Here is a 27,940-nt window from a genome sequence, read left to right on the forward strand (position 1 = left end):
TTGGGGTAGGCTGACAGCAGCTTGGGGATGGGCATCATACAGGACCACAGCAAGGGAGATACAATCATGCTAAGAACAAGCATTTCCTCCTCCCCATTTCCTTCTTTGTTCCCTTTGCACAGTCATTTCCGGCAGCTCTGCCCCCTCAGGGCTCTTGCTGTGGACATGTGTGTTTCTGAGTCTCTCTCACATGCAGGAGGACCAGTCTCAGCATGCACCTTGAATATCTCATCCTTGCTGTCTTCCTGAGGCAACCACTGGGTAAGCACTGGCTTTATCTGTCAGCACGATTCCTCTTCTCCCTAGTAGACCCTCAGCCCTCCACAGTTCTCTGCAGGGAGCTGCTTTTGACTTTTGAGAAAATATTGGGAACTATCCAGACACATGGCTGGATTTGCACCTGCTTTCTCCAGATGCTGTTACCAATAGAAAAGAAGAAAGGAACAGGAACAAACCCTCTCCTTATCAAGCTCCTCTTGCCTTCCTCTTCTTTTACCAACCGTTCACCTCTCTCTGCTGATCCCTTTGGACTCAGTGTTTCTCAGACATGTCATTGCAGAAGCCTTTTTCCATCTCAGCAGTACACATTTTCTTGACAAACAGAGCCTTTGAAAGCCGATGCAGGGACATTAAAGGTCTTTCCTTAAATAGTTGGTGAGCTTTGATTTCTTCCAGGCACCATGGGGCAGACCACCATCATCCATCAAGAAGGAGAAGTCACAGTACAGGAGAGAGACACCTTCCAGACCACGTGCACATATCAGACCTCCAACTTCCAAGGCTTGCTCTGGTACCAGCAGAGGACAGGACCAGGTCTCCAGCTGGTATCATATCAGGCAGTAGCTGGCTCCAAGCGCAGCGGCCGTTTCACCACCTTGCTGAACACCACGGGGAAATACAGCCTCCTGCAGCTGGAGGAAGTTGAGGTCTCTGACAGTGCCTTGTACCTCTGTGCTGTGCAAGACACCCTGGTGCAGGGAGCTTCCTTGGCTGTGCAACAACCCCGGGGAGGGAGGGGCTGTGCCTGTGCCAGGCTGAGCTTGGGGGAAGGGACCCTCAGCTCTCCCCTGGCAGTGCTGCTTCCCCTGTGCACCCAGGGATCTGCAGGCCAAGATTCTCTTCCAGGAGAGGACACTGTCAGTGGCTTGAGAGGAAGAAGGTGGTGATAAAAGAGGCTTAGGTTGCTTCATGTTCACCATGTGTTACGTGGTTATTCTGCCCATAGCCTGAGAGAGGAGATGGACAATGTAGGATTTTAGGACCACTTGTGTAATGGCTCCTTCCCACGACTATTTGCTCTACAGTTTTCTCTACTTCACATTGCTCTTCAAGGTTTCTTGCGTGTCTCTTAGCGTGCCTGCTCTGGGATGTGTCCTTCAGAGGTCATTCTTCAAGGTAAGTTGAAAAACATAAGTAACATGCCACTGGGCAATGCTCCTTCTTGGGATGAAACAATTAAATCAATTCTGGAACATATTGAGTCCCACCGTATAAATCTGTCAGTATGGTGAGACCTGGAGGACATACTCTCCCTCTTGCACTCTGCTTGGCATTAAGGAAAATTGCTTCATGCCTGAGAGACCAGGAGCCACTCAGCACCTGTGAGGGCTTGGTGTCCTGTCTTGGCAGTCAAACAAATAGAAATAATGCTCTCGATTCCTCTCCTCCCCCAAGTTAGCGAAAGAGGGAGAAAAAATGAGACAGAGGCTTTCTGGGTTGGAAAGTGAAACTAATTAATTTTAATTATTAGTGATAAGGGAATATATATATTTATAAAGGGATGTGCAACAGCTGATCCACTCCCTCCTCCCCCAGTAACTCTCACAGCAACTCTTCTTTCTGAAGAATCCTGGCTGAAGGGGGGAGTGTCCAGGCTCGTGGACGGGGTCCTCGGATGTCAGCTATGAAGTAAAATGGAAAAAAAAAAAAAAAAAAAAAAAAGAGCCAAAGAAAGGGTGATAGAAGTGACAGTAAGTAGGAAAAAAAAAAAAAAAAAAGAGAGATAAAAAGGAAGCAAAAGACTTGACTTCTGTAATGTCTTAACCTACACTGAAAGCCAAATAGAGAAAATATTATGAGAAGGGAATATTCTGATTTGCTGATCTTGCCTTCAGTTTAGTCTGCTCCCCCATCATGGGAGAAGGCTGCAGACATGAGCTTCAGAAATGTCCTTTCCATCAGGACACTGGTGCTGCTAAAAAAAAAAAAAAAAAAAAAAAGTTTACTGAAAGAAAAAGTAAATCAGCAAAGAGACAATTCACCTCACCCTGGATCAAACCAGAACACTTGGGCACTGGGTGCCCTCATGTGTGACCTGGCCAGGCTGACTTCAGCATCAGTCTGTGAGTTGCCTCCAGCTCTGCACGTGTGTGACCCCTGGGCTGTGTGGGAAACTGCAGAGTAGAAATAGGTGTATAGGTGTCTTGCCCTTGGGTATCCTGTCATTCAGGGGATAGGTGTGAAGATGAGGAGGATAGAGTCTTGGGCTGTTTTAAAGGCTTTTCCTCACTCTCTCCTCACTCCTGCACCATTTGAGGTGGTCTTCTGACTGTGTCTTTCTTCCCAGCACAGGGCTATACAAGTCCCTTCTGCACAGGCTTGTCATCTGCTGAACTCTCAGAGCCTCCAGCATCACCAGGCTCCTCTCTTGGCTGTTGCAGTGGTCAATCTCCTCACCTGCAGGACATTCTCTGAGGTCAAGGGGCCACATCTGAGTAGAGCTGCCAGAATTCTGGGCCTGATTAGCACTGGCTGTGGAGGAGCTGAGTATGTCTTGCTCAGCTCCAAGAGACAGTGACTGGAAAGGACCCGCTGTCCTGTGTCCCACCCTCCCCTTTCTCTGGGATAGAGGAAAGGTCCCCTTGTGCCACCACCTTATCCTCTACCAGACTCAACTTTTCATTTGCTGCTAGTGTTACAAAGTAATCCTGAGAAGTCACAAGCTCAAGCTCTACACAATCGGAAGGGGATACCAAAGTCACAGGTAACTTCAAGCACTCACCACAGTGGTTCAGTGTTGAGACCACAACCTTGTTTGACAGGATTTAGAAGCTTTGAAGCAGAGGCCCAGGAGACAGGGTAAAAACTTGGACTGGACACACTGAGTACAGCCTCAAGGAATGCCAGGTTCCTGCTTGGTCAGTGAGTCAGAAGGGATTGGCTAAGTTGCCCTAAGTGGCTGGAGGTCTGAGGTGGGGGAGAGCTGTCAGGAGGCCTCTGAGACTCTGGACTCCAGCCAGTCCCTGGGGAACTCTTGGTGTCTCGAGTAGCTGACACAGCTGTTCAAAGCCCATGGCCAGATATTTCAGAGGCACTAAAGGTCAGCCCTACTCCCTCTCCCTGTTGGACTTCCTAGCCAATTTTCCAGGGAACTCCTGACAGGTGAAGTGCATCCTGTAAGCAGTTTGATCCCCTTGTAGGCAGAAGCACTGCTAAACTTATAAGATTATTCTCTTTTCTTACCCTTCTGGGTGGGTTCATCCCCACAAAGGGAGGCCAAATCCTGATACCTGAATGAGTAGGGAGTAGCATGTGCTGTTCCCAGAGACATTTGAGAAGAGAGAGAAAGCCCCTGTGGAGACAGACAGAAACACCTTTCAGACACTACTGAGGGACAAGGAGCTCACTGTTGTCTGCAGAGGCATGTAATTTCGTCTCCGTGAGAGATGGGTGCAGGGTTTTCTCTGATCAGGTGGGAGAAGTTCACGATGGACAGTCCTCCCTTGCTGAGGTCTTGTTGGGCTGGCTGTGATTTCCAGTAGGAGCAAAAAGCAGGAAAACAGCCTGCAGCCTGCTATTGCCTGGCAACAGATTGCTTGTTCTCTTCCTTCAGACTTCTCTGGGAATTTTCAAGTGTCCCAGGTCCCTTTATCAGTGAGACCTTGAGCCGAGAGGCAGCGCCTCACCCCAGGATGTCCGAAGGAGAGATGGGCTAGAGGGAAAGAGAAGGAGGCAAAGAGAGTGAGAAATCTGGAGAAAGATGTCTCTGTGATGTACTTGTACATGAATGAGAAGTCCCATTTCCAGCTGGGTGGGGTAAGAAAGCTACGGTTTGGCACTCAGCTTTGTCCTTATGCTGGGATTTACACAAAGACCTGTGAGAGTGTCTTGCAGGGGACATAGAACACGTGGGAGGGCAAGTAATACATAGATAGGAATACGGGGGTGCAAACTATCTCGTTCCCCACATTTTAAGCAACCTGAGTCCTTTTTTACACTCATGTTACATGCAGAACTGATTGCTCATTTGGTCAATCTTTTCCATTTCTTTCATGTTTCTAATTACTCAGGTGTCCTGAAAAGTGAACGCCTTGGTTTAGCATTGCTGCAGGAGAGGCCTCAAAGACTGAGCTCTAGATGAGCTTTCCCCCCAAACCCTAGTCTCAAGATACATGATTTTCCCTCAGGAACTCACACACTTGAGGAACTTCATCAGAGGCTGCTGTCAGGGCCTGTGGAAGGTGAGAGCGGCTGGTTCCCTAAGGCTGTCACGTCAAGTACCTTTTCCTTCCAAAGGGAAGAGCATGAAAAGGGAAAGTGATAAGCAAAACACACAGAGACACCAATCTCGAAGGAAGTGATAAGGGGAACAAGGAGGCAGACCAGAGCTCTTCAGGCACTAATTACTGGGCCATTAGGGATCGGTGGGTGTGGCTTTGAAGTGGGTCAGGCTGGGCTTTGTAAGTGATGGGGTGACAAGTGGAACATGAGGACTGTGGGTGCTTGAGGCGGTCCTGTGGGACCAGGCAACACTTATTAAGGAATGCTTAGGGGAAGGGTCAAAGGTAACTAGGGGAAAGAGGGGGCTGGGGAGGAGCAAGGGGACGCAATATAGAGCAGGAAGGGTGAAAGCAGGTCCCTGCACCTAAGCAGGGGCTTGTCTGTGCATTTGGGATGAGCTCTGTGCCTCATCACCACAGCCCCCCCGCCTCCTTATTAAATCCTTTCTTACCTATCCTTCTGGGTAATGTCCCATGTTTCCTGCTTTCTGAGACCAGATTCTTTTCAGTGGTGTCCAGTGACAGAACCAGAAGCAATAGTCACTAACGGGTAAACAGGAGGTTTAACCTAAATATAAGAAAATACTTCTTTACTCTGTGAGTAACAGAGCACTAGAACAAGCTTCCCAGGGAGCTTGTGGAGTCTCCACCTCCAGAGACATTCAAAACCCACCTGGGTTCCTGTTTTATCTGCTTTAGGGCTCCTGCTCTAGCAGGGGGGTTGCAGGACGAGATGATCTCCAGAGATCCCTTGCAACCCCTACCATTCTGTGATTCTGTGTGAGTGCCAGGAACTGGAGACGCTGGTGTGAAAGTGACATCTGGCTGTCAGTAACTGGGCAAAAAAATCAATAGCCATAGGGATTGTAGGCCTGAGTGCCAGCCACTGGATGGACCAAGGGGTGTGTGCAGCTAAGTCTAAGTGCCAGGAGCTGGAGAAGAGGCTTCTGGTCACAGGGGTCTGTCGGTGTCCCTCTCGTTTCACTCTGTGGGTTTCGAGGAAGAGGAATCTTTTATCCTCCAAAAAGTGGCGAGTTCAGCCTCGGCAGCAGTGAAAAGAGCCACGGCAAACGGCCTGGAGGAACCACATAACAATGGTTTATTGAGTGCCCCCTACTTAGATGCTAATGACGAGCAATCGCCAAGACTACCTCGCAATAACAGCTGCTCTAACCGGCGAATGGAGCAAACTAGGGAAACGGCCAGTGTTTAACACTTTAAACCGTAGAACAAAAGGAAGAAGAAGAAACAAAGAAAAAACTGAAAGACAGATTAAAAGATAGGACAGATATATAACCACTCTTCGTTCCAGCGAGGTCTTTTCTCGGAGTGCCATCCTGATCTGCAAGCCTCTAGCCTGGGGTCCTGGTCCGCAGGTGGTGGGTTGACAACTGTGTGACACACTTTCACCCCTTCAGTCCCCCAGAGACCAGCCTCGGGGCGGTAACATGCTTTGCACCTGCACAGTTCCTTGTTCTTCAAGATTCTGGGGTCTGGGGCTGTCTGACATTTCAGAGAGTTCTGGAATGGGGTTGGAGGGAGCTGCTTCTGAGAGTCCAAAGTGAGCCCTGGTAGTTGGCAAACGGGAAGAGCAGCTACTGGAAATTTAAGAGGGAAGGCAAGCTGGAGAGGAGCAGGGGGCAGAAGTGGGATAGCCTGCCATCACGCAAGCGCTGTTCACTCTTGCCTAACGCAGGACTCTGTCTGAGTTGTTTGAGGTACAACAAGGGATGTTGTGGTTTCATATACCCTAGCAGGTCACCAAACAGTCTCTGACACCACCCCGTGGTGCGGACGAGTTAGACAGATGATGTCTCTTGGAGTTCTTCCAAGGTGGTGATTCAAACACAGTGGACTGAAGGAGAAAGGAGAGAGGAGACAGAAGATAGGAAATGAGTTATCATACATCTAACAATGGCTAATCCAATTATAAGGAACAAAAATCCAAGTCACAAAATAAGCCAAATTTGTAACAAACATTTTCCCCACCATGTGATTCGCAATGACATCAGGAGAGAGGTAAACCAGGAGTTAGCTGGAAGCCCATCAAACCGGTCTTTGGGTTGGAGTGATCAGAACAGTACAGCAGTTTGATTGGCACCTTCCTTCATCTTGGCATGGGTTTCTTTCATTGAGCTCATAGTACTGTGTATAATTATGCAACATTCTCCATCAGTTGGATTCAATGCACCACACACACCTTGACCTTTTGACAGCAGCATATTAAGGGCTAAACGATTTTGTAATGTTATTTTTGATACGTGTTGGGTCTGTAAAGAATATTTGGTCCAATTTTATAAGGTATTACACAGTATAATGCTCAGCCATTTTTCTGGGGGATTCCCAGGTCCTGTGGTACAGTTAATGATTCTGTCACATTTAAACTAAAGGTTTGCACTCATAATGTGCCACAAAATTACTGTTTTAGTTAATAAAATAGGTGTAATTGTAACAAAGTGTAAAGTTTTCAAACCCTAACATATAGTCTTGGCTTCTATATCTTTTCGTAAGAAGCATATCTGGTCTCTAGAGCAAGCGTATGTTGTATTTACCCTTCTAAGTTCTGGGAAAGAGGGAATAAGGGCATTAAATTGTGCATTAAGGAAGCTAGATTCCAATCAACAGGAGTGACAAAAAAATCTCAGTCCTTGCTCAGCTGAGGGAGGAAGGTATATAAACACTCCTTGGTCTGTGTTATCCCAGGTACAAACGAAGCCTTGAATCAACTGCCATGATAAAATGGAAGAACCATGGTTTTTATTCCCTCTTTCCTCCCCCTCCTCCTGCCCCCATGATTAGGAAAGAATGAAGCATATCAGAATTAACCCACGCATATCAGAATTGTATAAAACAGCAGCAAAACTTATGGTAACAAAGATAAAAGATTAACAGTTACAACTATTCTATTAATGACATAACACTCGCAGCAAGCAATGCTGGACAGGTGAAGGTCCGCTTCTTCTTTCTATAAGAGAAGACAAGAAAAGAAAACTTGGTTCCTTTGAACCAATCTGTCAGAAAGATGGGACAATTCACTTGGTACTGATTTTGTACTCATTGCTATGGGAATCTGTGACTACCCAGGTGTGTCTGCTCAGCGGGGTTTTCAGCACAATTGAGAGCTCTATCAGGACTGACTGTCCAGGGATGGTGGAGTACTGTATAGGATTTGTTTGCTTCTGCAGACTTTGGGAGGAGTGCAGCAAGTTGAGGGCAAAATGCATTGAGCTGGGGGCACCAGGTTGTTTTTTTTTTTTTTCCCCTTTCTTGCAAATCTGTAATCACTGATGTGATTCTTTCATTAGCTCCCAATGGTAAGGGAATTTCACATTCAGTCTTTTAGATGGAGGCAACTGAAGACCAGGTGGTAGTAATACAATAGTAGTTTGGGGTGAGCCAAACTTCCATTCCTGCCTAGGGAATTGGTCCAGACTCTTCCCTTTAGTAAATCCAATCAAAATGATGTTTGTGGGTACAGGTCCCACAATATCTATAGCTATTGTAGTAGAGTGGTCACTGGGCAGCAAACATTTAACCCTAGCTGTAAATTTCAGCTTGTGATTTGCCAAAAACATCTGTAACCCAGAGTTGGTTGGTTTTTTTTATTTGGGAGAATGTGGCACTTAGTTGCTGTCTTCCCTGATAGCCGACATTTGCTCCCCAGTACCTACTAGAAAGGTCACAGGGATATTTAATGGACCAATAGGGACAGTTACAATCAGATCCCCTTGGGAGTTTTCTTTGAGCCTTCTGATATACATTCACCGCTCATCTCCCAGCTCTGGAGAGCTGTACTTGAAGTTACCTTGCTCTGGACGTGTGTGTGCCATCAGGGACATGGATTCTTCCTCTCTGTGTTCCACATTTTAACTAATAGCTTTAGATGGAAAGGGATAGGCCATTAATCAAGTTCCCAGGTATTCCTTTAACCAATCCCTCCTTCCAGATTTGGTTCCTGGTCAGTTCCATTTCTGAGTTTCTTTTGAAGAATTCAGAAGATAGAGGCTCCACCTCACACTCTTAAGTGCCTTCCCTTTGGGCTCAGTTCTGGGAATTCCTACCTGCTGGATTAATGGATTAGCTCCTGGGTTACCACCCCCCACGTGGGAGTTGGGAGAGTACCCGGGAGGGGATTTGCTGGGTCTCCACGGCTCTGAAAAGGTCTTTAATTGAGCTACTCTGTGCCATTCTTCAACGGTCTTGAATGTGAATGGCATACATTTTCAAGGACTTGGGGAGACCTCTAATTAGTGGGGGGGGGTCATTCTTTCTGGGTTGACTGTCAGCAGCATCGTGGATGGCTGATTAGGCACTAATCACCTATCATACATTAGCTAAAAGAAAGCTCTCTCTGAAAGTGACTGTGCAAGCAGCTGAAGGGACTGGAGTGTAAGAAAGGTCTGGGTGCCAACAACCAGAGAAGGAAAAAAGGGTCACTGGCTGATATGACCAAGCCATGGATGTTTGATGGATTTAAAAGTGCAGGACTGATTGTGATACAAGTGGGTGGTTGCACATTTCTGTTTGTTTAGGAACATCATGCTGGCCTAGCCAGAGAGGAGGACGAGAGACAAGCAAGGAGAGACTCCAAGGGATGTGGCCCTGGGGTCACCAAGAATGGCTGCATGTTGAGGCCTGTGGCTCCATCTCTCCTCTTTGTAGAAATGCAGAAATCCTCAGCTTCTCGTACATGGGTACAAAACCCCCAGGGCCTCCTGTTGTGGACACACTCAGGATGCCATTGGCTGAGGGAGCCACAGGTGTTGCTGCTGGAGAAGGGGGGAAAACCCAAAAAGAGCATTTCAGGCACAGGAAGAACAGGTCATTTCTCCTCCCCGCTCCTCCCTTTGCTCCCCCAACAGAGTGGTTTCCGGCAGCTCTGGTGTCTCAGGGCTGGGAGGTGGTGCTCTGACTCTCACTCCACAAACAGGCAGCTTTGTCTCAACATGCACCTCAGATACCTCATCCTCACTGCCTTCCTGGGGCAACTGCTGGGTAAGTCCTGCCTTTTCTTCAGTGCATTCCTCTTCTTCTCCCCAGGAAACTCCTAGCAGCCTTATTGGGTCCATGTGAAGAATAAGCGGAAGTTAAAGGGAAGGGTAAGTCTTTGTTTTCTACAGACACATACTTCTTCCCCTGTGGAAACCATCACCAGTCCAAGCGTGGAAATCCTCTTGAACTACAGGGAAATGCAGGCAAAGGTCACCTCATGTTTGTGGTTTTGCACTGGTTCTCTCATGAGGCTCTTATTGTTGGAAAGGAGAATGCAAGAGAGAGGAGAGATGCCTCAGACTCTTTTTTTGGGTGGGTGCCTTTTTTTCTCCCCTTCAATCCATCTCCCTCTGCTTCTCTCTTCTGAGCCTCCTGTTGCCCCCACTGGAGATCGCAGCTGTCTCTGAAGCCTCAAAGTTCTCCCATCCCAGTGCAAATTAGTACATCTTGTCAAAGCTGCTGCCATAGGGACGTTGAATGTGCCACCTGGCTGTGCTGCCTAGCTGGCTGTGTGGGGAAGAAAAGAACAGTTTCCCACACATGGCTTCCAGTTTCTCCTGGCTGTGAACTCTGCCAGGCCTCCCTCTTGCCAACATTCATCTCAGTGCTGCATGGACTCATGGAAACAGGAGCCCTTGGAGTTGATAGGGATGAGGAAGCAGAATTAAATTGGCACTGCTCCCTTAGACCCTCAATCTGCTGTTGGTGTGATGGTCCCAGCATTCAATGGTCAAGCATGACAGGTTGTTCCCTGAACCTCTGGGCAGTCAGAGACCAGGGGACATGAGCAGGCACACTATACAGCTCTCCTCAGGGTCCACACTTTACTGAGAGGTCTGAGATCCTTCCCATAAAAAACTCTTTCCCTTGCTGTGCAATGGTCTCATTACTTTCCTGCAGGGCAAAGGACAGAGAGCCTTTCACAGTGGGATATTCTGTTCACCCCATGTGCTTTCCACAGACTTTCCCTGCAGAACTACTGACCTTCACTTTCTTTCAGGCACCATGGGGCAGACAACCATCACCCAGGAAGGACAAGTAACAGTACAAGAGAGAGAAACCTTCCGAACAACCTGCACTTATCCAGCATTTAACTTCAAAGGCTTGTTCTGGTATCAGCAGAAGACATATCAGGCCCCACAGCATATCTCTTATCAGGCAGTAGCTGGCTCCAAGCGCAGCGGCCGTTTCACCACCTTGCTGAACACCACGGGGAAATACAGCCTCCTGCAGCTGGAGGATGTTGAGGTCTCTGACAGTGCCTTGTACCTCTGTGCTGTGCAAGACACCCTGGTGCAGGGAGCTTCCTTGGCTGTGCAACAACCCCGGGGAGGGAGGGGCTGTGCCTGTGCCAGGCTGAGCTTGGGGGAAGGGACCCTCAGCTCTCCCCTGGCAGTGCTGCTTCCCCTGTGCACCCAGGGATCTGCATGAAGAGCGGATGCTGCAGGAACTGCCCCCACAGGGACAGGCACTGTCCCTCACTCTGCTGGCTGTGGGGACACCCTGCAGAGCCCTTTGCTTTGCAGACAGCCCCTCTCCAACATTCATGTAGTCACATTTGTCACCTTCCAAATACTGTGATGACCGGGGAGGGACAGACCCTGTTCCCTGGGCCTGCCTTTGGGGACAGACTGCCAGAGGAGACTCTCTGTGTGCCATACAACTCCTGCTCAAGATAAGGAGGCCTTTTTTAAGCCTTCAAGATTAGGTGAAGCCTTCTTCAGGCATTTGGGGAAAGCCTCACAGTCACAGGCCCTGGTTCTCGTGGGTGACTTGTAGCATCTCAGTATCAGCTGCAGGAGCAGAATGACTAGACACAAGCACCATTTCTACACGTCTTTGAAATCCCTCCAGGGATGGGGACTCCGCCACTGCCCTATGCAGCCTGTTCCATTGCCTGGGAAACTTTTCAGTGAAGATTTTTTTCCTAAAATCCAATCTAAATCTCGAACAATTAGTGGTCATTTCCTCTTGTCCTATCACTCGTTATACAGAAGAAGAAACCAACACCCCCTCACCCATTCAAAACAACCCTTTGGGCCTGGACCATAGTGTCCCAACCTCCCCTTTCTCTGTGAACAGAGAAACGTTTCCTTTTGCCCTCGTGCCCGCAAACGTAAGCACCACATGGAGGCCAGGTTTAAATGCAGCAGAAATTTAATGAAACCAAAGAAGGAAGCAAAGTCACTGCCACTGGAAGACAGCAGTACAGGGAGTCCCGGGAGAAGCCTCGTGTCTGCAATACATGACTGTGGATAAGTTCCTACATGGTGTGTGTCTGCCTGTCCCATAGATAGAGAGGAGACAAAAGGGTCCCATCCAGGGTGAGACCCTGGTGAGAACTTGCTGGTGAGGGGAACCAGAGAAAACAAAGAAAAGGGAAGGAAGGCAAAAGTAATGCAGATATACAGAGAACACATTAGAAGTCTTGATTTCCTGCCCAGCTGCGTGTTCTGAGCTCCTCAGTGTGTCTTCTTGGAGCTTTCCCAGCGTCTGTATCAGCGGAGGAACCTTCTGCTGTAGTAGCGGCTGGAAATGCCCGAGAGGTCACAGCACCCAGAGTTGATGGGCACTCCGTCACAGCTGAGGATGCTGCCAACGGCAGCGGAGGTGGAGGAGCCCACCACGGTGTTCTGTGGGAAGGAGCTGAGGATGGGGCCGGGCAGGGTCACCACCACAGCAGGAGGCTCGATGGCAACAGTGGAGCTCTGGCACTGCCTGACACAGGGCTCATTGCAGCTGTTGGCCAGCGGGGTGGGGCCGCAGGGCCGGCATGGCAGGCACTGGTTGTAGCAGGACATGTCTCTGGGCTGGAGGTGCACCTGGGAGAGAGGGAAAAGGAAAAGAAGAGCACAAGGGTGGGTGAGGAGCAGCCTGGTTATCCAAAGTGAGTGAAGGCCAAAACTGCCTGAGGAGCTGGCGGCTCATCCAGGAGCCACAGGGTCTTCAATGCCCAATACATAGCAATCTGGCCCAGAGAGGTTCTCTTCTAAACCATAACACAGCACTCTCCCCACCCCCCCAAGCCAAGTTCCAGGCCCTCTCTAAGGATACCTTCTTACCGCTTCTCTATATCATGACAAGAAGATTGAAACCCCAGCACAGGATAGAGCCAATACCAGATGAGAGTCAATCAAAGAGAGATTTTGGAAGAGGAGAAATAAGGGCTTCGCACTCACCTGTTTCCCAGGGAGAAGGAAGAAAGTGAAGGTGATGAGAGAGCAGGGACTTGAGCTGCCTTTTATACCCGCCCTTCACTGCCGCAGGACCAGAGGCACCCTTGGCCGAGGTAACAATTTCCTGACAAGCTCATCTTCAATGCAAAGCATCACAGCTAATGATATAGGCTGTGCTTGGGGTTCCAACACTGCTGCCTTTTCATCTCCAGGTTTGTTCCATGTCCATTCACTAGTGAAGGCTTCTTCTGAACACTAGGATGAAAGGCCTCAGGATTTCTAGGACAGGAATGTAGCAATCCATTCAGAAGACTCAGCTCAGCTCAGCTGGATGAGTCCAGAGCAGGTAAGTGACATCAACCTGCGCCAGTCTGGTGGGGTTGTTTGAAGTGCCCTTGCCAGGAAGAAGCTCCAGTGATCCTCAGCAGGATGCCACAGGCTGCTGTGCATAAGGACGTGCAATGGCCTTCTCTGTCCCTCCCTCCTCAACTCACCCCGATGATCTGTTGTTTTAGGTCTCTTCTTGTTGCCTCCCCAGGTGTATGTGTTGTGCTGCTCTGTTTTTACCACAAGCAGCCCAGTCTCCAGGAGAGTCCTCAGTAGAGTCTATGGCTCATGATGTACTGACGTGTGTTCTTCTTGTGCATGTACCTGAAAGCAGCCAGAGTTGCGTGGATGCACACAGCAGCACAAATATGAGCAGTGTTCCATGCTTGTGTGCCTGAGCCTGTGTGTGTCCTTGTGTATCCCCCATCATGAGAGAATGTGCTGCTCAGGCAGGGACACTCTCCACTGCTCTCTCCGTGAGCAACACAGAGCAGCACATTCCCAGGGTCAGAAGGACCCTGAGTGCAGCTGAGTGGTGATGGCACCAGCCTGCTAGTGATCTGTCCAGTGAAGAGGCACTGGAATGCAGCTCCTGCCTCCTGAGTGCTTCTTTTTCAGCCTCACGGAAGCTCACACTCTGCTGCTGCTGCCAATTTCAGTCCACAAGAAGGATGGTTTCACTCCAGTTTGGATCCTTAGTTTAATTCTGTGTGACACTATTGGCAGTGCCTCAGAATGGCTGGAAGTCACTGCTCCCTGCTTTGTCAGGCCCGGACACAGCTGTTGTCTCCCACGTTGGAGAGTTCAAAAGGATGAGAATTGCTTTATGGGTGAGGAGAAAGGCTGAGGAATCCTGCCAACTATGTGTTGGCCAGCCCTGAGTGGACCTGCTTCCCATGCAGTGTCAATGGTGTCTGGGGTGGGACACAGCCCTCTCTCATGTCCGTGTCAATGCCAAATGTACTTGTGTAGTTCATCGACCTGCTGCTGTGGCAGGCAGGGGCTGAGACCTTGGATCACGCAGGTACTGAATGAAAGGACCGTAAAGGCTGATATTGCTGTGCTGTGAGGGGAAGGACAGACCCTGTGTCTTGTACAGCAAAGCCAAAGAGCTGATGGCTGGTTTGTGCTTGAGGCAACAAGGACCTTCAGGCCTCACACACTGGAATCTCAGTCTGGGAAACTGCCCCTTGGGCAGAGGGACATTGGATTTGAGACCAGGTACACCAAAGCCAGCTGCCATCCCACAGTCATGTCCGATATAAACCATCTTTGTGACTGTGCACCGTGGGTAAATTTTTTAAGCACACCTCTCCTCTGTCAGCCTGAGCTCAGGTCCAACTTGCAGGCAGCGCAGCCAAGGGCTTCCCCTTTCCCTGAGCAACCTGAGTGAGACCAGTGCCAGGGAGCTGAGCTGGGAGAGCTCAGCCAGGTTTGGTTCCACTCTGCATGAAACTGTGCCTAGTTGACCTGTGCTGTGTAGCTGAGATTGGGTTTGTTCTGGGTAAATACTTGAAAACTCAGATGCTTGTCCAGGTTGCTTCAGTGAACAAAACTGGGCTAGAAATTTCATCAGCGCAAGTTTTTGTGTTGAATTTACGGCATCTCACCATCAGGTCCAGACTGTGAGGTAGAATTGTAAGACCCTTATCTGAACATTTAAGACACAAAATATATAAATATTAATTTTGTTTTTTTAAATTGTCAGCAGTTGAGCACAGAACTAACCCATTTGTGTCATTTTGGTTAGCTCATTTCCCTTATACCTGAAAACAAGAGGCATACACTCTGACAAGAAGAGCTGTGTATATATATAGTATATAGTGTTTGCAGCATGAGTAGATGTTAATGTGCAAAATCTTCTAACAAATATAGAGATCCATTGAACAACTGCAATATTAAGGAAGGTTTTTCATTGCATGGAACAAACAGGCAAGGACAGGTGCACTTTTTAGTGTAAGCTGATGATTAATGTAATGTGATATGAGATACGAAGTGTGTTGATAGCCTGCTAAACCTCCTCTGCATGAGTTCTCATGGGAGGCTGTAGAAATGCATTATCTGTCACACAAAATAAACTGGTAAAGTTGTAGGCAAGCTTAGTTCTTCTTTCTTGCCTCACTGTTTCTGATCAGAGAGAGTGGCATGTCTAACTCCAATTTTGCCTTAAAGCAAAGTTGTCTCTTGAAAGAAATTAGGACAACTAACTATCTAGGAGAGGCAGCAAGCTCATATATTATATGGAGGAGTACAATGAATACAATGAATACAATTGCTAACCAAGGTGAGCAAGGTTAATTTGCATACTTGATTTTCTTCATTCTGGTTAGTTTTCTTTTTTAATTGGGTTAATCTGTGACACCACAGGTCTCACCTTGCAGTCTTTTGCACCTGCAGTTGGATAATCCTCTTCACCCAGACCTAGAAAAGCGATCTGTAAGCCCAATTTTGTTCGGGGTTTTTTGTTCACTTATTTAACAACTGATACTTCAGTGATCTTCTCATTTCCCACCAGGAACCACTCAGTTATAGCTGAGAATATAGGTGTTTTATTCATACTGTCTGTCATTTGTGAAGAACATCTCCCTCTTGCTAGCTAAAACCTGATTGAGCGTTTTGTTACCTGTGTCCCATGCTGTTGTGGGACTAGAGGGTGTCTTGCTTTATGCATAGGTGGTTGTTGATGCTCTTGAATCTCCTGTTTAAACTGTGTGTCTGCATCTGTTCCTTGAAGGAATATAGATTTTTTAAAACATGGAATTTTTCTATAATCACCGTTATTTTAACAAAAAGGAATTCAATGTGCATACTTCCTTTAGGCTGTTGGTTAATTCCAAAGGCAAATGTAACCCTTTACCATCTCACTCAAATTTGCCTCTTTTGTACAAAGAAAATGCATTGAGCTATGATCCTGACAACTGCAGTTATGAAAACATACTCAATTCTGATATTACACAATGCAGCCCTGTGGATAGGGACCCGTGGGTCTTGGTGGATAGCAGGCTCAACATGATTGAACAGTGTGCTGCAGAGGCAAAGAAAGCCAGCAGGATGCTGGGCTGCATGAAGAAGGGCATCACCAGCAAAGATAAAGGCATTATCTTCCCACTCTACTCAGACCTTGTCAGACCACACCTGGAGTATTGCATACAATCTTGGTCCCCACTCTACAAAAAGGATGCAGACAGGCTGGAGAGGGTTCAGAGAAGGGCCACAGGGATGATCAGAGGACTGGAGCACTGTCACAGTTTGACTTAGGATTGGCAATTAAACCGGAGACAACGATCGATCCCTTGCCCCTCCCACCCACGTCGGGAAGGAGAGAGAGAATGAGGGAGAAAGACTCTCTGGATTGAAAACTGAACTACACAGCTTTAATTAGAACTAATGATAAAAGAAAATATGTACAATTATATACAAATGTATTCAGGAATGTGCAAAAGCCTCTTGCTTCCCCTCGCCCCCAGCAATTCCCATGGCACTTTCCTTAGCTGTGAACAGTCCTGAGAAGTCCCGAAGCACTGCCAGAGGGAGCGGAAGACCAGACAGGAGCTGAGGGGACAGTTATGAGGGTCAGGGATGCACAGCCTAGGGGTTGATGGTGATGGATGGATGGAGTCCTCCCTGGATGCTGGCTTTGGAGAGAAGAGAAGGGAAGAAAAAGCAGGAAGAAAGTTGTCTTCTGTGATCACTGACCTTCCTCTGAGCTTACGTAGATATATGGAATGGAATATCTCTGGCCAGTTTTGCTGTCTGTCTAGTTCAGCCTCCCCTACGGGGGGTCATAGATCTCCCAGTAGTGTCTGAAGAGGCTGGGCAAAGATATGACCAAAGTAAGGACAAGGTTTTGCATGTGGGATGGAAACTGTATCATGGAGACCCACATGTTGGGGAGTCAATGTCTAGGAATCAGAGCCACACAGAGGGATGTGGTGTTTTAGAAGACACTTTGCTCAACAGAAGACAGCAATGTGCTTTGCAGCAAAGAAGACCAAACACATCTTGAGCTGTGACAGACAAAGTACTGCCAGCAGGTCCAGGAAGGTAATCCCTTCCCTCTGGTCCATTGCAGACCACATCTGGAGTGCTGCTTCCAAACTGGGCCTCCCTAATCAACATACTGGAGAGAGTCTAACCATGGCAACCAAGGGGGTTAAGGCACTGTCAAACGTGACGCATGAGGAGAACTTGAGAGAAATGGGCCTGCCCATTGTGAAGAAGAGTTGTCACAGGGAAGAACTTCTTGCCTTCTACAACTACTTCACCAGTGGAGGCTGAGAAGATGCACCAAGATACAGGAAGTGCTCAGCAGTAGGAGTAGAGGTGATGGACAAGCCACTGACACATGGAGAAACCTGATAGAGCAGTAGGCTAAAAGCACTGGACCAGGTTTCCCAGGGAGGTTGTGCAGTCTCCATCCTGGGAGGTGTTCAGGGCTGGTCTGAGTGTGACCTTGAGGAACCTCATGTAATGGGATCTGTTTTGAGCTGGGGGATGATCTAGACGACTTCTGCAGGTCCCTCCTCACCTCCATTCGGACTCTGTCATTCCACCTCTCCCCAGGCCTCCCTGACCCATGCACACCGATGGGCACATGTATCTTTGCACTCCTCTTGCCCGAACACGACTTTTCCACATCGTGCTGGGACTGCAGAGGAGAGCTCTCAGCCTCCTCACTGCCATCCACAGGAAACCAGCGGCTGTCATTTCCAGTTGTGGAGCTTGGAGCCAGCTTTGGGAAGCTGTTGCAGCTCCTGGGTCAGGGCCTTGCAGCTGTCCCTGGCTGCAATGGGCACTGTGCAGGCTACTTGTTGCTGAGGAGTCCTTGCTGGTGCATGCGAGAGTGCATGTCCCCAGAGGGCAGTTGTTGTCCTTGCAGAGTCCCTGAGGCCTTTCTGTGTGGGTGAAACTCTTACTGGGGACGCTGCAGGTCCCTTGAGGCTGTCATCCCATTTGGCTTCTTCATGCATCTCTGCCCAAGAAACCATCATCCATTTCTATCCCTCGTTCTGCTGTCATCCCACATTCCCTCAGAAAACTCTTTGCTCTATTCTTTCTCCAGCTTTTCCTGTTGCCTTCCTTTCCTTTGTGTCTTCTCCTGTAACTTACACAGACATTGCTCCTGCATTGCTTCTCTCTCACTTTCTCTTTTTCTTACTCACTCCCATTCTCTCTTTTTTCAATGACTGCACTCTCACACCTGTTATTCACGTATTTATCTCTCCACCAACTAATACTGAACACTTCCATGACTGCATGGGTTGATGTCCTCAATAAATTCTTTGCCCTGCAGGACCCTTAAGGCTGCCACCTTTTCTGGCTTCTTCACAGATTTTGGCCCCCAAAACCATCCTCCGGTCTATCCCTTCCCTCTCCAATCATCCCACGTTCATTCAGAAAAATCTTCATTCTACTCTTTGAAAAACCCTTCCTGTTCCCTTCCTTGCTTCTGTCTTCCCCTATAACTCATGCAGTCATTGCTTCTCATTTCCTTTTCTACCTTTTTCTCTCTTTCTTTTTTCCATGACTCAGCACTACCACCTGTCATTCATGCATTCACCTCTCCACCAATTATGAATGTACATTTCCAAGACTGCACATATTGCCATCCTCAGTAATCTCTTTGCCTCAATATCTCTATCTGTTCCTGACTGATTCTGCGGAATTTGTTCTGGGAAACAGCAGGCAAGGTTGGAAAGAAAGTGGGATTTCTTGTTTCTTTCTTCTTTTTCTCATTGGTAGTGGCTGCTGACAGAGCCCAGGTGCAGCAGGAGCCATCAGCAGAGACCACCCAAGGCACCGACATCAGCATCAACATCAATTGCTCACATCCCCACATCCAGACCAGCGACGTCATCCTCTGGTACCGTCAGCTCCAGGGATGAGGCCCCTCATTCATCACACACGAGCACACAGGGATTGTCTGGGGCGGCTGTTGCTGGAGGCAGAGAAAGAGCTTCCCTTGTGTGTGTCTCAATGGAAAAGGCAGCAAGAGAAGTGGGTGAGGGAGAGAGGAGCTGTACTTGCTTTCATAAGGACCCTGCACTTGCTAAGGCCCACAGGCACCCTTTGTGGAGGTAATAATCTTCTGACGTGCTCACCTCTGAATCACAATGTCCCAGCTAATGACATAGGCTGTGACATAGGATTTCCTCCAGTGCTGCCTTTTCATTTTATCCTTTCTACCATGCCCACTCATTCATGAACTGCCAGGATGATGATCCCAAGGATTTCCAGGGCAGAAACACATCAGTGTGAGCAGCAGATGCAGAGCAAGAGCCAGAGGGCTCCTGTGCAGACAGTTAATATAAGGCTGTGGCACTCTGGTGGGGCCCCTGATTGCAGGGAGGGGCTCGGCTGCTTCCAGCCCTGCAGTCCTGAGCCCCACACCCTCAGGACATGTCACACCCTTCTCACCCGGCCTCCCTTCTTCCCTCCAAGGCTGAATGACTCCCTCCCTCCCTTCTCTCTCCCTCCACTCTTCCTCCCTTCTCCCTCCCTCCTTTTCATGTCCCTCCCTCCATCGCTTCCAGTCTCCCACACACCCACAAGTCCATTACTCCCCACATCCACTTCACCCTGCAAATGCCTAAGGCGTTGGCTTTGGGCTGCAGAGGGGCACCCAGAGGGAGGTTCTCATCCTGTGCTTTCCATCTCCAGGACACACTCTGCTGCTTCTGAGCCTTGGGACTGGGATACTTGACACCTCCAGATGCCATGGCCACTCAGGTGTCCCAGGATAGGCATGTGTCTGTGCAGACTTGCTCTCATTGGCAAACCTCCAGATAGGCTTCCACTTTCTCCTCCTGTGTGGACAGTGGGGTTTTAGACTTCTCCAAACTCTCCTTCTTTTGCTCCTGTCTCTGGAGGAACAGAAGGGTTGAGAACTCTTGTTCTCATTTTGACCTCATCCATTGACATCACAAGCAAATGGAAGGAAATGCTCAGCCATGTGCATGCAGATGGCTCACCTGTGTGCACACACAGGGTGCACACACATGTCTATCCTGAGGCTCACACAGGTGTGTGCAGTCACAAGGATGGATCTTCATAGATGCACATGGGCTCTTATGCACATATAGCAGGGGAAGCACACACGTGTGCCTGCACAAAGTCATGTGGTCACGTGTGAGCACAGATCAAAACACATGCGCATGCACACCCAGTTACACAAGAACTCCTGCACACGCACACACATGAACTCCTGAAATCACAGAATCATAGAATGCTGGGGTTGGAAGGGACCACTAGAGATCTTCTAGTCCAATCCCCCTGTCTCGGTCCACTCCTCGGTGGACGCGTGGTGGTTCGTTTCAGCTGTGATCCCAAAGTGCAAAAATGAAATGCCAACAGGCCCAGGGAGTTAAGTTACCAACACACAGTCACTCTATTGGTCTTGCCCGTAAAGCGGCTTGTGATAGAAAGGAAGAAAGAATAGGAAAAACGAGGTAAAAAGGGGAGGAAAGAGGATAATAGCTACCACCACAGGTCCAAAGGCGTCCCTATGGTCCCGAATCCAGAAGGGGTTTTGCTGCTTCTTCTTCGATCTCTCGGTGGGGAAGATCTTGCAAGTCTGGTTACGAAGGAACCATCTTTTATCCTGGGTAGCACACCTTGCTCCTCCTTGGACCCACCTCCACTCCACTTCTGTCCCGTGGAAATGTGCCAGTCACCACTTGTCTGGAGTGAGGCTTCCACGCATGCCCAGAGAGGAGTGTCTGAGGCGTAGCCAGCTTTTGAGGCGGGTAGCTTCTTACCAGGAGGTGTGTTTTTGTATTATAATAACATTATAACGAGGAAAGTTCAGCTGAGGCTTCCTTGGTGTCGGCACATCAAGCACCATCCACCTTCCTTGACAGCAGTTCTTCGCTTTGCTGCTCCAGTACAATAGACCCATACCAGGTACCAGCACTGTCCGTACCTCAGTCTGTTCTCCATGGTTTCTGCATCTGCAGCAAGCCACTGCCAACTCATGTCGAGGTGTTAGTCCAGTTTTGGGGGTCTAGTCACTGATGACATTGTTGAGACAATACTAATCTTCTGATTGACTCTTACACCCCCTGCCAAAGCAGGATCACCCAGGGCAGGCCACATAAGAACGCATCCAGGCAGTTTTGGAAAGCCTCCAGAGAAGAAGACTCCACAATTTTGCTGGGCAGCCTGCTCCAGTGTTCCATCACCCTCACAGCAAAGAAGTTTCTCCTCATGTTGAGGTGGAACTTCCTACGTTCTAGCTTATATCCATTGTTCCATGTAATTTGGCACCACCAAAAAGAGACTGAGCCCTTCCTCTTGACACCCACCCGTCAGATATTTATAGACATTAATATGATCCCCTCTCAGCTTTCTCTTCTCAAGACTAAACAGCCCCAGTTATCTCAGACTTTCTTCATAGGAGAGATGTCCAAGTCCCTTAATCATCACATGAATGTGTCACCACATAAATGTTCCTGCATATTAAACACACTTGCCCACTCACACTTGAATGTAGGTATACATGAAGGTCATGTAGAAGCACCTGTGCTCAGCTGCACACACATATGCCCACACACATTTGCTGACAACACACAGTTCCTCACCTGTGGTAAAGTGTTTGTGCACAAAGATACAGACAGATACAAAGAAATGCTCTTGCTCACACACACCCTGCCAGACACTCTCACATGTGTTTGCAAATGAATATACAACTGCACACAGGCACACACAAATACACTCACAAGCACAGGCAGGTGCAAACGCACCTGAGGAAGCACAGCCGCTCCCCACACCCACTGAGAACCAGGACTCCACCATCCAGCTGAACATTTTCACCTCTCTCAGCTTTTCTTATCAGACAGTTGTTCCAGTCTTCAAATCATTTTTGTGGCCATCCTCTGGAAGGATCACTACACATATGCCTTTATTGGGAATCCCAGAGGTAATACTACAGGTGGGGCTTCATCTCAGTGGATCTGAAGGCCGAATCTGCTGGACATAAGTCTTTTGATGCAGCTCAGGATGTAGTTCAGGCTTTCTGGGCAGCACGTGCAACATTACTGACTGATGTCCAATCTTTTTGTACACAGTATCCCCAGGTCTGTGTCCACAGAGCTATTCTCAATCAAATCATCCCCCAAGCTGTATTGACACTGTGGGTTGCCCCAAGCCAGGTGCAGGGCCATGCACTGTGTCTTGTTGAACTTCATGAGGTTCATATGGGCCTACTCCTCAAGCCTCTCTAGGTTCCTCTGGATGGCACCCTTCCCTCAAGAGCACAAACTGCACCTCTCAGCTTGCAGTCACCTGCACACCTACTGAGGGAGCACTCAATCTCACTCTCTATGATATTAATGATGATATCAAATCCTATTGGTCCCGGTACAGACAGGACAATGGCTGAAGTGTGTAAACTGACAGAGGGTAGATTAGCTTAGACACAGGAAGAACATTATGGAATTCCATGACAGCCCCGGCCAAGCCTGCCGGGAGAAACCATGTCCCATCCAGCCCTGCCTTGCAACAGGTCCTGGGTCAGTTCTCCTGCCACTTGGCATTGGCATCAGCACCAGCACTGGCACGGGCATCGAGCATCGACATTGGCAACAGACTTCTTCTAGCACCTCCATTGTGTTCCCCTGGGGAATCTCTTCTGGTACTCAGAAACCATACCACAGAGTCAGGAGTTCGAGCTCAACACGGATATGAGACAGTGATGTAGAGGGGACTGAAACCTTCAGGCTTTCACCATAGCTTCCAGACCAGGAGGCTGTTGTAGAGGATTTCCCCCTACAGCAACTACAGAGCCTTATCGTGTGCAGGTGATGATGAAAGCTTGGACATGCCTTGTCTAGACACACGGGTGAGGATCATGTCTCAGGAAGTCAGAAAGAGAATTGTTGGGTTGCCTAAGTTGGCTGATGATCTAAGGTTTGCTGAAGCTGAAAATCAGCCACTGTGGGGGAGTTCCCTGTCCAGCTGGTTCCCAGTGCAGGGTGCATAGCTCTAGTAGCTCATGCAGCTGCTCAAAAATCCCTCTCTTGCCTTGCAACTAGGAACTAGCTGAACTTTGAGCCTGCAATGTGAGACTATTCAGATACATGGACCACCCTTTGGCAGCTCACAGAAAGTGAGGTGGAGAACAAGCCCAGGGAGCAAGCTGATGAAGTGACAGGTAGTTGGATATGGTGACAAGCAAAGCTGAAACACCTGTGTGGCTTTACAGGTGATGTGCAGAAGGAGTTTGTGCTGCAGTTCCCACCAGAAACAACCATCCAGGTAGGACACAACAAAAGAGGACATTTCTGCAAAGGCCTGAGCCGAGAACAGCCAGTTCCTCTGGGCAAGGTGAGGCAGCAGTGTGCCCTTGTGGCAAAGCAGACCTACTGCACTCTGAGATGTCTTGGCAAAAGTGTAGCCAGCCGACCCAGGGAAGTGGTCCTTCTCTCTTTGGCACTTTGACACCTTGCCTGAGGTCCTGTGTTCAGTCTGTCTCCTCAGCATGTAGCCAAGTTACTGACATGTGGGAGGGAGCCCAGGGGAAGCGCCCAAGGCACTCAGGGGGCTTGAGGACATGACACACTGAGAGCCTGAGGGAATGGGTTCATAGCAAAAGACAGGTCAAGGGAGACCTTATGGGTGTCTACAAGTACGTGCTTTGAGGATGTGGAAAAGATGGAGCCAGGATCTTCTCAAAGTGCACAGTGGTAGGACAAGAGGGAAAAGACACCATTTGGAACCTTGGAAATTCTATTTAGATACTAGAAATGGTTTTTATTTTGAATTGGTTTTGTCCCTGAAAACTCTCCAGTACTGGAAGGTACTGTCCAGAGATGTTGGTCAGGCTTTGGCCTTGGACATTTTTGGTGACTTGGCAGGGCACAGCCCTGACCAGCCTGATCCAGTGAGACCTGCTCTGAGCAGGGACTTGGAATGGGTGGTCTGCAGAGATCTTGTCCAATGGAAAGAAAACAACTGCAGATCCAACTGGTTTTGAGAAAACAGAGAATGGAAAGGTTATGGTCAAGTGAAAGGACTGCTTTTTGGCGTTTAAGTGGTTTTATTTTTATTCAAAAAAGTTTTTCAGATGCTGACTTATGAGATGGAATGGGCAGTGTGGCAGGAAAATCTAGTTATTGCTTCCCAGTGCCTGGAGGGCTGAAGTGGGACTGTTTGTGGGTGCAGACTTGAGGGTGTTGACGTTGGTGAGAGCTGCAGCCCTGGGGTGTGCCTGGGACTGGACATCATGCAGGAGCCAGGAGAAGCCAACTCAGCTGTGGTCTTGGGGTTGATGAGACTGGAGGCACAAAGCATCAAGGAAATGGGACTGGCAAGATGATGCACAGAAGGATGTGTGAGAGAGGCTGGTCACCAGGGACAAGCCTATCCCCCTTTAATCCCTCACCTTGGAAAGGCAGAAGATGTTGACTGCAGGAACAACACATATCACTATTGGAGGAGAGAAGCCCACAGCATGGGTGATTCAGGTACGCTAAAACCTAGAATTTCCTCCTCCCCATTTCCTTCTTTGTTTCCCTTGCACAGTCATTTCCGGCAGCTCTGCCCCCTCAGGGCTCTTGCTGTGGACATGTGTGTTTCTGAGTCTCTCTCACATGCAGGAGGATCAGTCTCAGCATGCACCTTGAGTATCTCATCCTTGCTGCCTTCCTGAGGCAACCACTGGGTAAGCACTGGCTTTGACTGTCAGGACAATTCCTCGTCTCCCCAGTAGACCCTCAGCCCTCCACAGTTCTCTGCAGGAGCTACTCTTGACTTATGGGCAAATGTTGGGAACTATCCAGACACATGGGTGGATTTGCACCTGCTTTTCAAGATGCTGTTACTTCTGGCAAAGAAAAGATGAGACTGAGAGGAAACAGCTCCTCTCCAATCTTCTTAGACCTCTTGCCTTCCTTTTCTCTTGCCAGCTGTTCACCTCTCTCTGCCTCCCTCTTCTGATCCCTTTAGACCCAGTGTTTCCCAAACACAACATTCCAGAAGCTCTGTTCTATCTCAGCAGCACACATTTTCTTGACAAACAGAGCCTTTGAAAGCTGATACAGTGACATGACAAGTCTTCCCCTAAAATGTTGCTGACCCTTGATTTCTTCCAGGCACCACGGGGCAGACCACCATCACCCAGCAAGGAGGACAAGTCATGGTGCAGGAGACAGACATCTTCCAGACCAGATGCACATACCAAACCTCTAACTTGTATGGCTTGTTCTGGTATCAGCAGAAGACATATCAGGCCCCACAGCATATCTCTTATCAGGCAGTAGCTGGCTCCAAGCGCAACGGCCGTTTCACCACCTTTCTGAACACCACGGGGAAATACAGCCTCCTGCAGCTGGAGGATGTTGAGGTCTCTGACAGTGCCTTGTACCTCTGTGCTGTGCAAGACACCCTGGTGCAGGGAGCTTCCTTGGCTGTGCAACAACCCCGGGGAGGGAGGGGCTGTGCCTGTGCCAGGCTGAGCTTGGGGGAAGGGACCCTCAGCTCTCCCCTGGCAGTGCTGCTTCCCCTGTGCATCCAGGGATCTGCAGGCCAAGATTCTCTTCCAGGAGAGGACACTGTCAGTGGCTTGAGAGGAAGAAGATGGTGATAAAAGAGTCTCTGGTTGCTTCATTTTCACCATGGGTTATACGGTTATTCTGCCCATAGCTTTGGAGAGGGGATGGACAATGAAGGAGTTTGGAACCACATTCCAGTGTTACCAGTCCACTAGCTGGAAAACTTGTTGCTAGTTAAAAGAGAGCTTGCTGAAGGAAAACTGGCTTCCTCCTGGTTCAAACCAGGACATTCCACCCCTTATTCCAGACCATCTATATTACACATAAGCTCTATATTTTAACAACTGTCAAGTGTTCTCCCCCAGACTCAGATTACCTTGAGGTACATATTGTATTTCACCATCCTCCATCATCACAGACCAGGTATGTCCATGTCCCTGAGCAAAAGCATCTACCTAGACAGGTTTGCTTTTACCCAAAGTAGGAAAAATCCAGACACTTTTTCCCTAATAGATTCTTTTCACATACCACAGGGACTTTATGCCTATCTACTGTATGTAGAAAGTCTGCCTAAGCAGGACCAGCCCGACTGATGGATCCCCTGGTGTTAACTAAGCAGGTGGCCTTGGCCAAATTTTTGTCCCAGTTTTTGAAAGTTCCACCACCCGTTGCCTTCAGGATAGCTTTTAACAAACCATTGTACCTTTCAGTCTTCCCTGAGGCTTGTGCATGGTACAGGATGTGGTATATCCATTCAATATCATCTTCTTTGGCCCAGTCTGTCACAAGACTGTTTTTGAAATGAGTCCCATTGTCTGACTCAATTCTTTCTGGAGTACCATAGAATTTGCTTCTCAGGGCCCACAATAGTATTCCGGGCTGTGGCATGAGACATGGGATATGTTTCCGACCATCCTGTACTTATTTCCACCATTGTAATCACACAGCACTTAACCTGGCAGGTGTGAAGCAGTGTGATACAGTCCATTTGCCAGGTCTCCCCATACCTGCACTGTGACCACTTCCCCTCATACCACAAAGGTTTCAGCTCTTTCACCTGCTTAATTGCAGTGCACTCCTCACAGTCATGGATCACCTGTACAACAGCATCCATGGTTAAGTCCACCCCTCGGTCACGAGCCCATTTGTACGTTGCATCTGTGCCCAGATGACCTGAAGTGTCATGGGCCCATCGAGCCAGAAAGAGTTCACCCTTATGTTCCCAGTCCAAGTCTACTTGGAACACGTGAGCAGCCTCATCTGCTCGCTCATTGTGTTGATGTTCCTCAGTGGCTCGACTCAGAGGCACGCGTGCGTCTACATGACGCACTTTTACCACCAGTTTCTCTATCCAAGCTGCAATGTCTTTACACAGGTCAGCAATCCAAATAGGTTTACCCTTTCACTGCCAGTTGTTCTGCTGCCCCTGCTTCAGCCAACCCCACAAGGCATTTGCTGCCATCCACAAGTCACTGTAGAGATAGACTCTCAGCCATCCCTCTCACTCAGCAATGTCCAAAGCCAGCTGGATGGCTTTTACCTCTGCAAACTGACACGATTCACTGTGGGACCGTACTTCAGGGTGGTAGTTAGAAAGCACCCCCACCCCACCATGCTCAGAAATTGCCTCTGAAGCCAAGATTTACTCCACAAACTAACAGGTTTATTAAGGGTTAACACAAACCGAGGGATGATGTTTAGGGACAATGCAAACGTAAACGGCTACCAGGGATATCAATATGTATGTAGTGAGCAAGTGTCCTTTAGGGAGGCAATGCAAAGGTCCTTTTAAGGGAGAGGATTAAGGACCAAAGGGAGGCGGGAAGGAAACCCGACGCCGGTCCTCCTTAAGAGGTCGCGGTATGTGTGCAAGTATGAGTAAAGGAGTGTGTGTGTGTGTGTGTGTGTGTGTGTGTGTGTGTGAGGTGATGTTACCCTCCGGCGGTTTGTCCAGCGTCGGTCGGTGGCCGGAGGGCAGGACGGCAGGTCCGTGGTGTCGGAGGGGCAGCCTCTCGGCAGCGGGTGCAGCGGCCGCTGGTTTCCCCTCCAGCGGCAGCAACACGGGGAGGGGGCTCCGGCCCCGACCCCAGGGCTCGGGACCCCGGCACGCTCGGCGCTGAGGCTCAGGCTGGACCCGGGGCAGGCAGGCAGGCAGGGTCCCAGCACCAGTGTCCACAGCAGGGGGGTGTCCCACGCAGAAAGCATCAAAACGAACCTCAGGGAGGAGGGAAGGGCCCACCTGCTGCCCTCGCCCCTTTGATACCCCCTGACCCACCTGTCCAGTCAGTGTCACTGCCCAGAGCCAACGAGCGTCCATGAGCCCCACGTTAGGGCGGTGACTGCCAGGGGCACAGGATGGCTTGTCGTCCATCCTTTCTGTCCTGGGCCACAGCTGTTGTTTTGGGTTCAGTTGTCCTTGAGAAGCAAGTCTGTTTTAATTCATTAGCTGGGGATAATC

The 27,940-nt window shown here is 49.0% G+C and overlaps 1 protein-coding gene and 3 gene segments (V, D, J or C); 3 read left to right on the forward strand and 1 right to left on the reverse strand.

The window, feature by feature from the left end:
• The first annotated feature begins 212 nt into the window (after window positions 1-212).
• On the forward strand, window positions 213-1,857 carry LOC127394283 (T cell receptor alpha variable 1-1-like). The segment is given in 3 exon segments: window positions 213-261; window positions 676-971; window positions 1,846-1,857. Coding segments are annotated over 3 exon segments (357 nt in total).
• Window positions 1,858-9,445: 7,588 nt separating this feature from the next.
• On the forward strand, window positions 9,446-11,844 carry LOC127394284 (T cell receptor alpha variable 1-2-like). The segment is given in 3 exon segments: window positions 9,446-9,494; window positions 10,492-10,784; window positions 11,785-11,844. Coding segments are annotated over 3 exon segments (402 nt in total).
• Window positions 11,845-11,989: 145 nt separating this feature from the next.
• LOC127394547 (feather keratin Cos2-3-like) lies at window positions 11,990-12,292 on the reverse strand. The gene has a single exon (XM_051640583.1). The coding sequence runs from the start codon at window positions 12,290-12,292 to the stop codon at window positions 11,990-11,992; it is 303 nt and encodes a 100-aa protein (XP_051496543.1).
• Window positions 12,293-24,604: 12,312 nt separating this feature from the next.
• Window positions 24,605-26,075, forward strand: LOC127394285 (T cell receptor alpha variable 1-1-like). The segment is given in 3 exon segments: window positions 24,605-24,653; window positions 25,084-25,379; window positions 26,016-26,075. Coding segments are annotated over 3 exon segments (405 nt in total).
• Window positions 26,076-27,940: the final 1,865 nt, after the last annotated feature.

Source organism: Apus apus, chromosome 25 (genome assembly GCF_020740795.1).
Source record: "Apus apus isolate bApuApu2 chromosome 25, bApuApu2.pri.cur, whole genome shotgun sequence".
NCBI classification, from domain to species: domain Eukaryota; kingdom Metazoa; phylum Chordata; class Aves; order Apodiformes; family Apodidae; genus Apus; species Apus apus.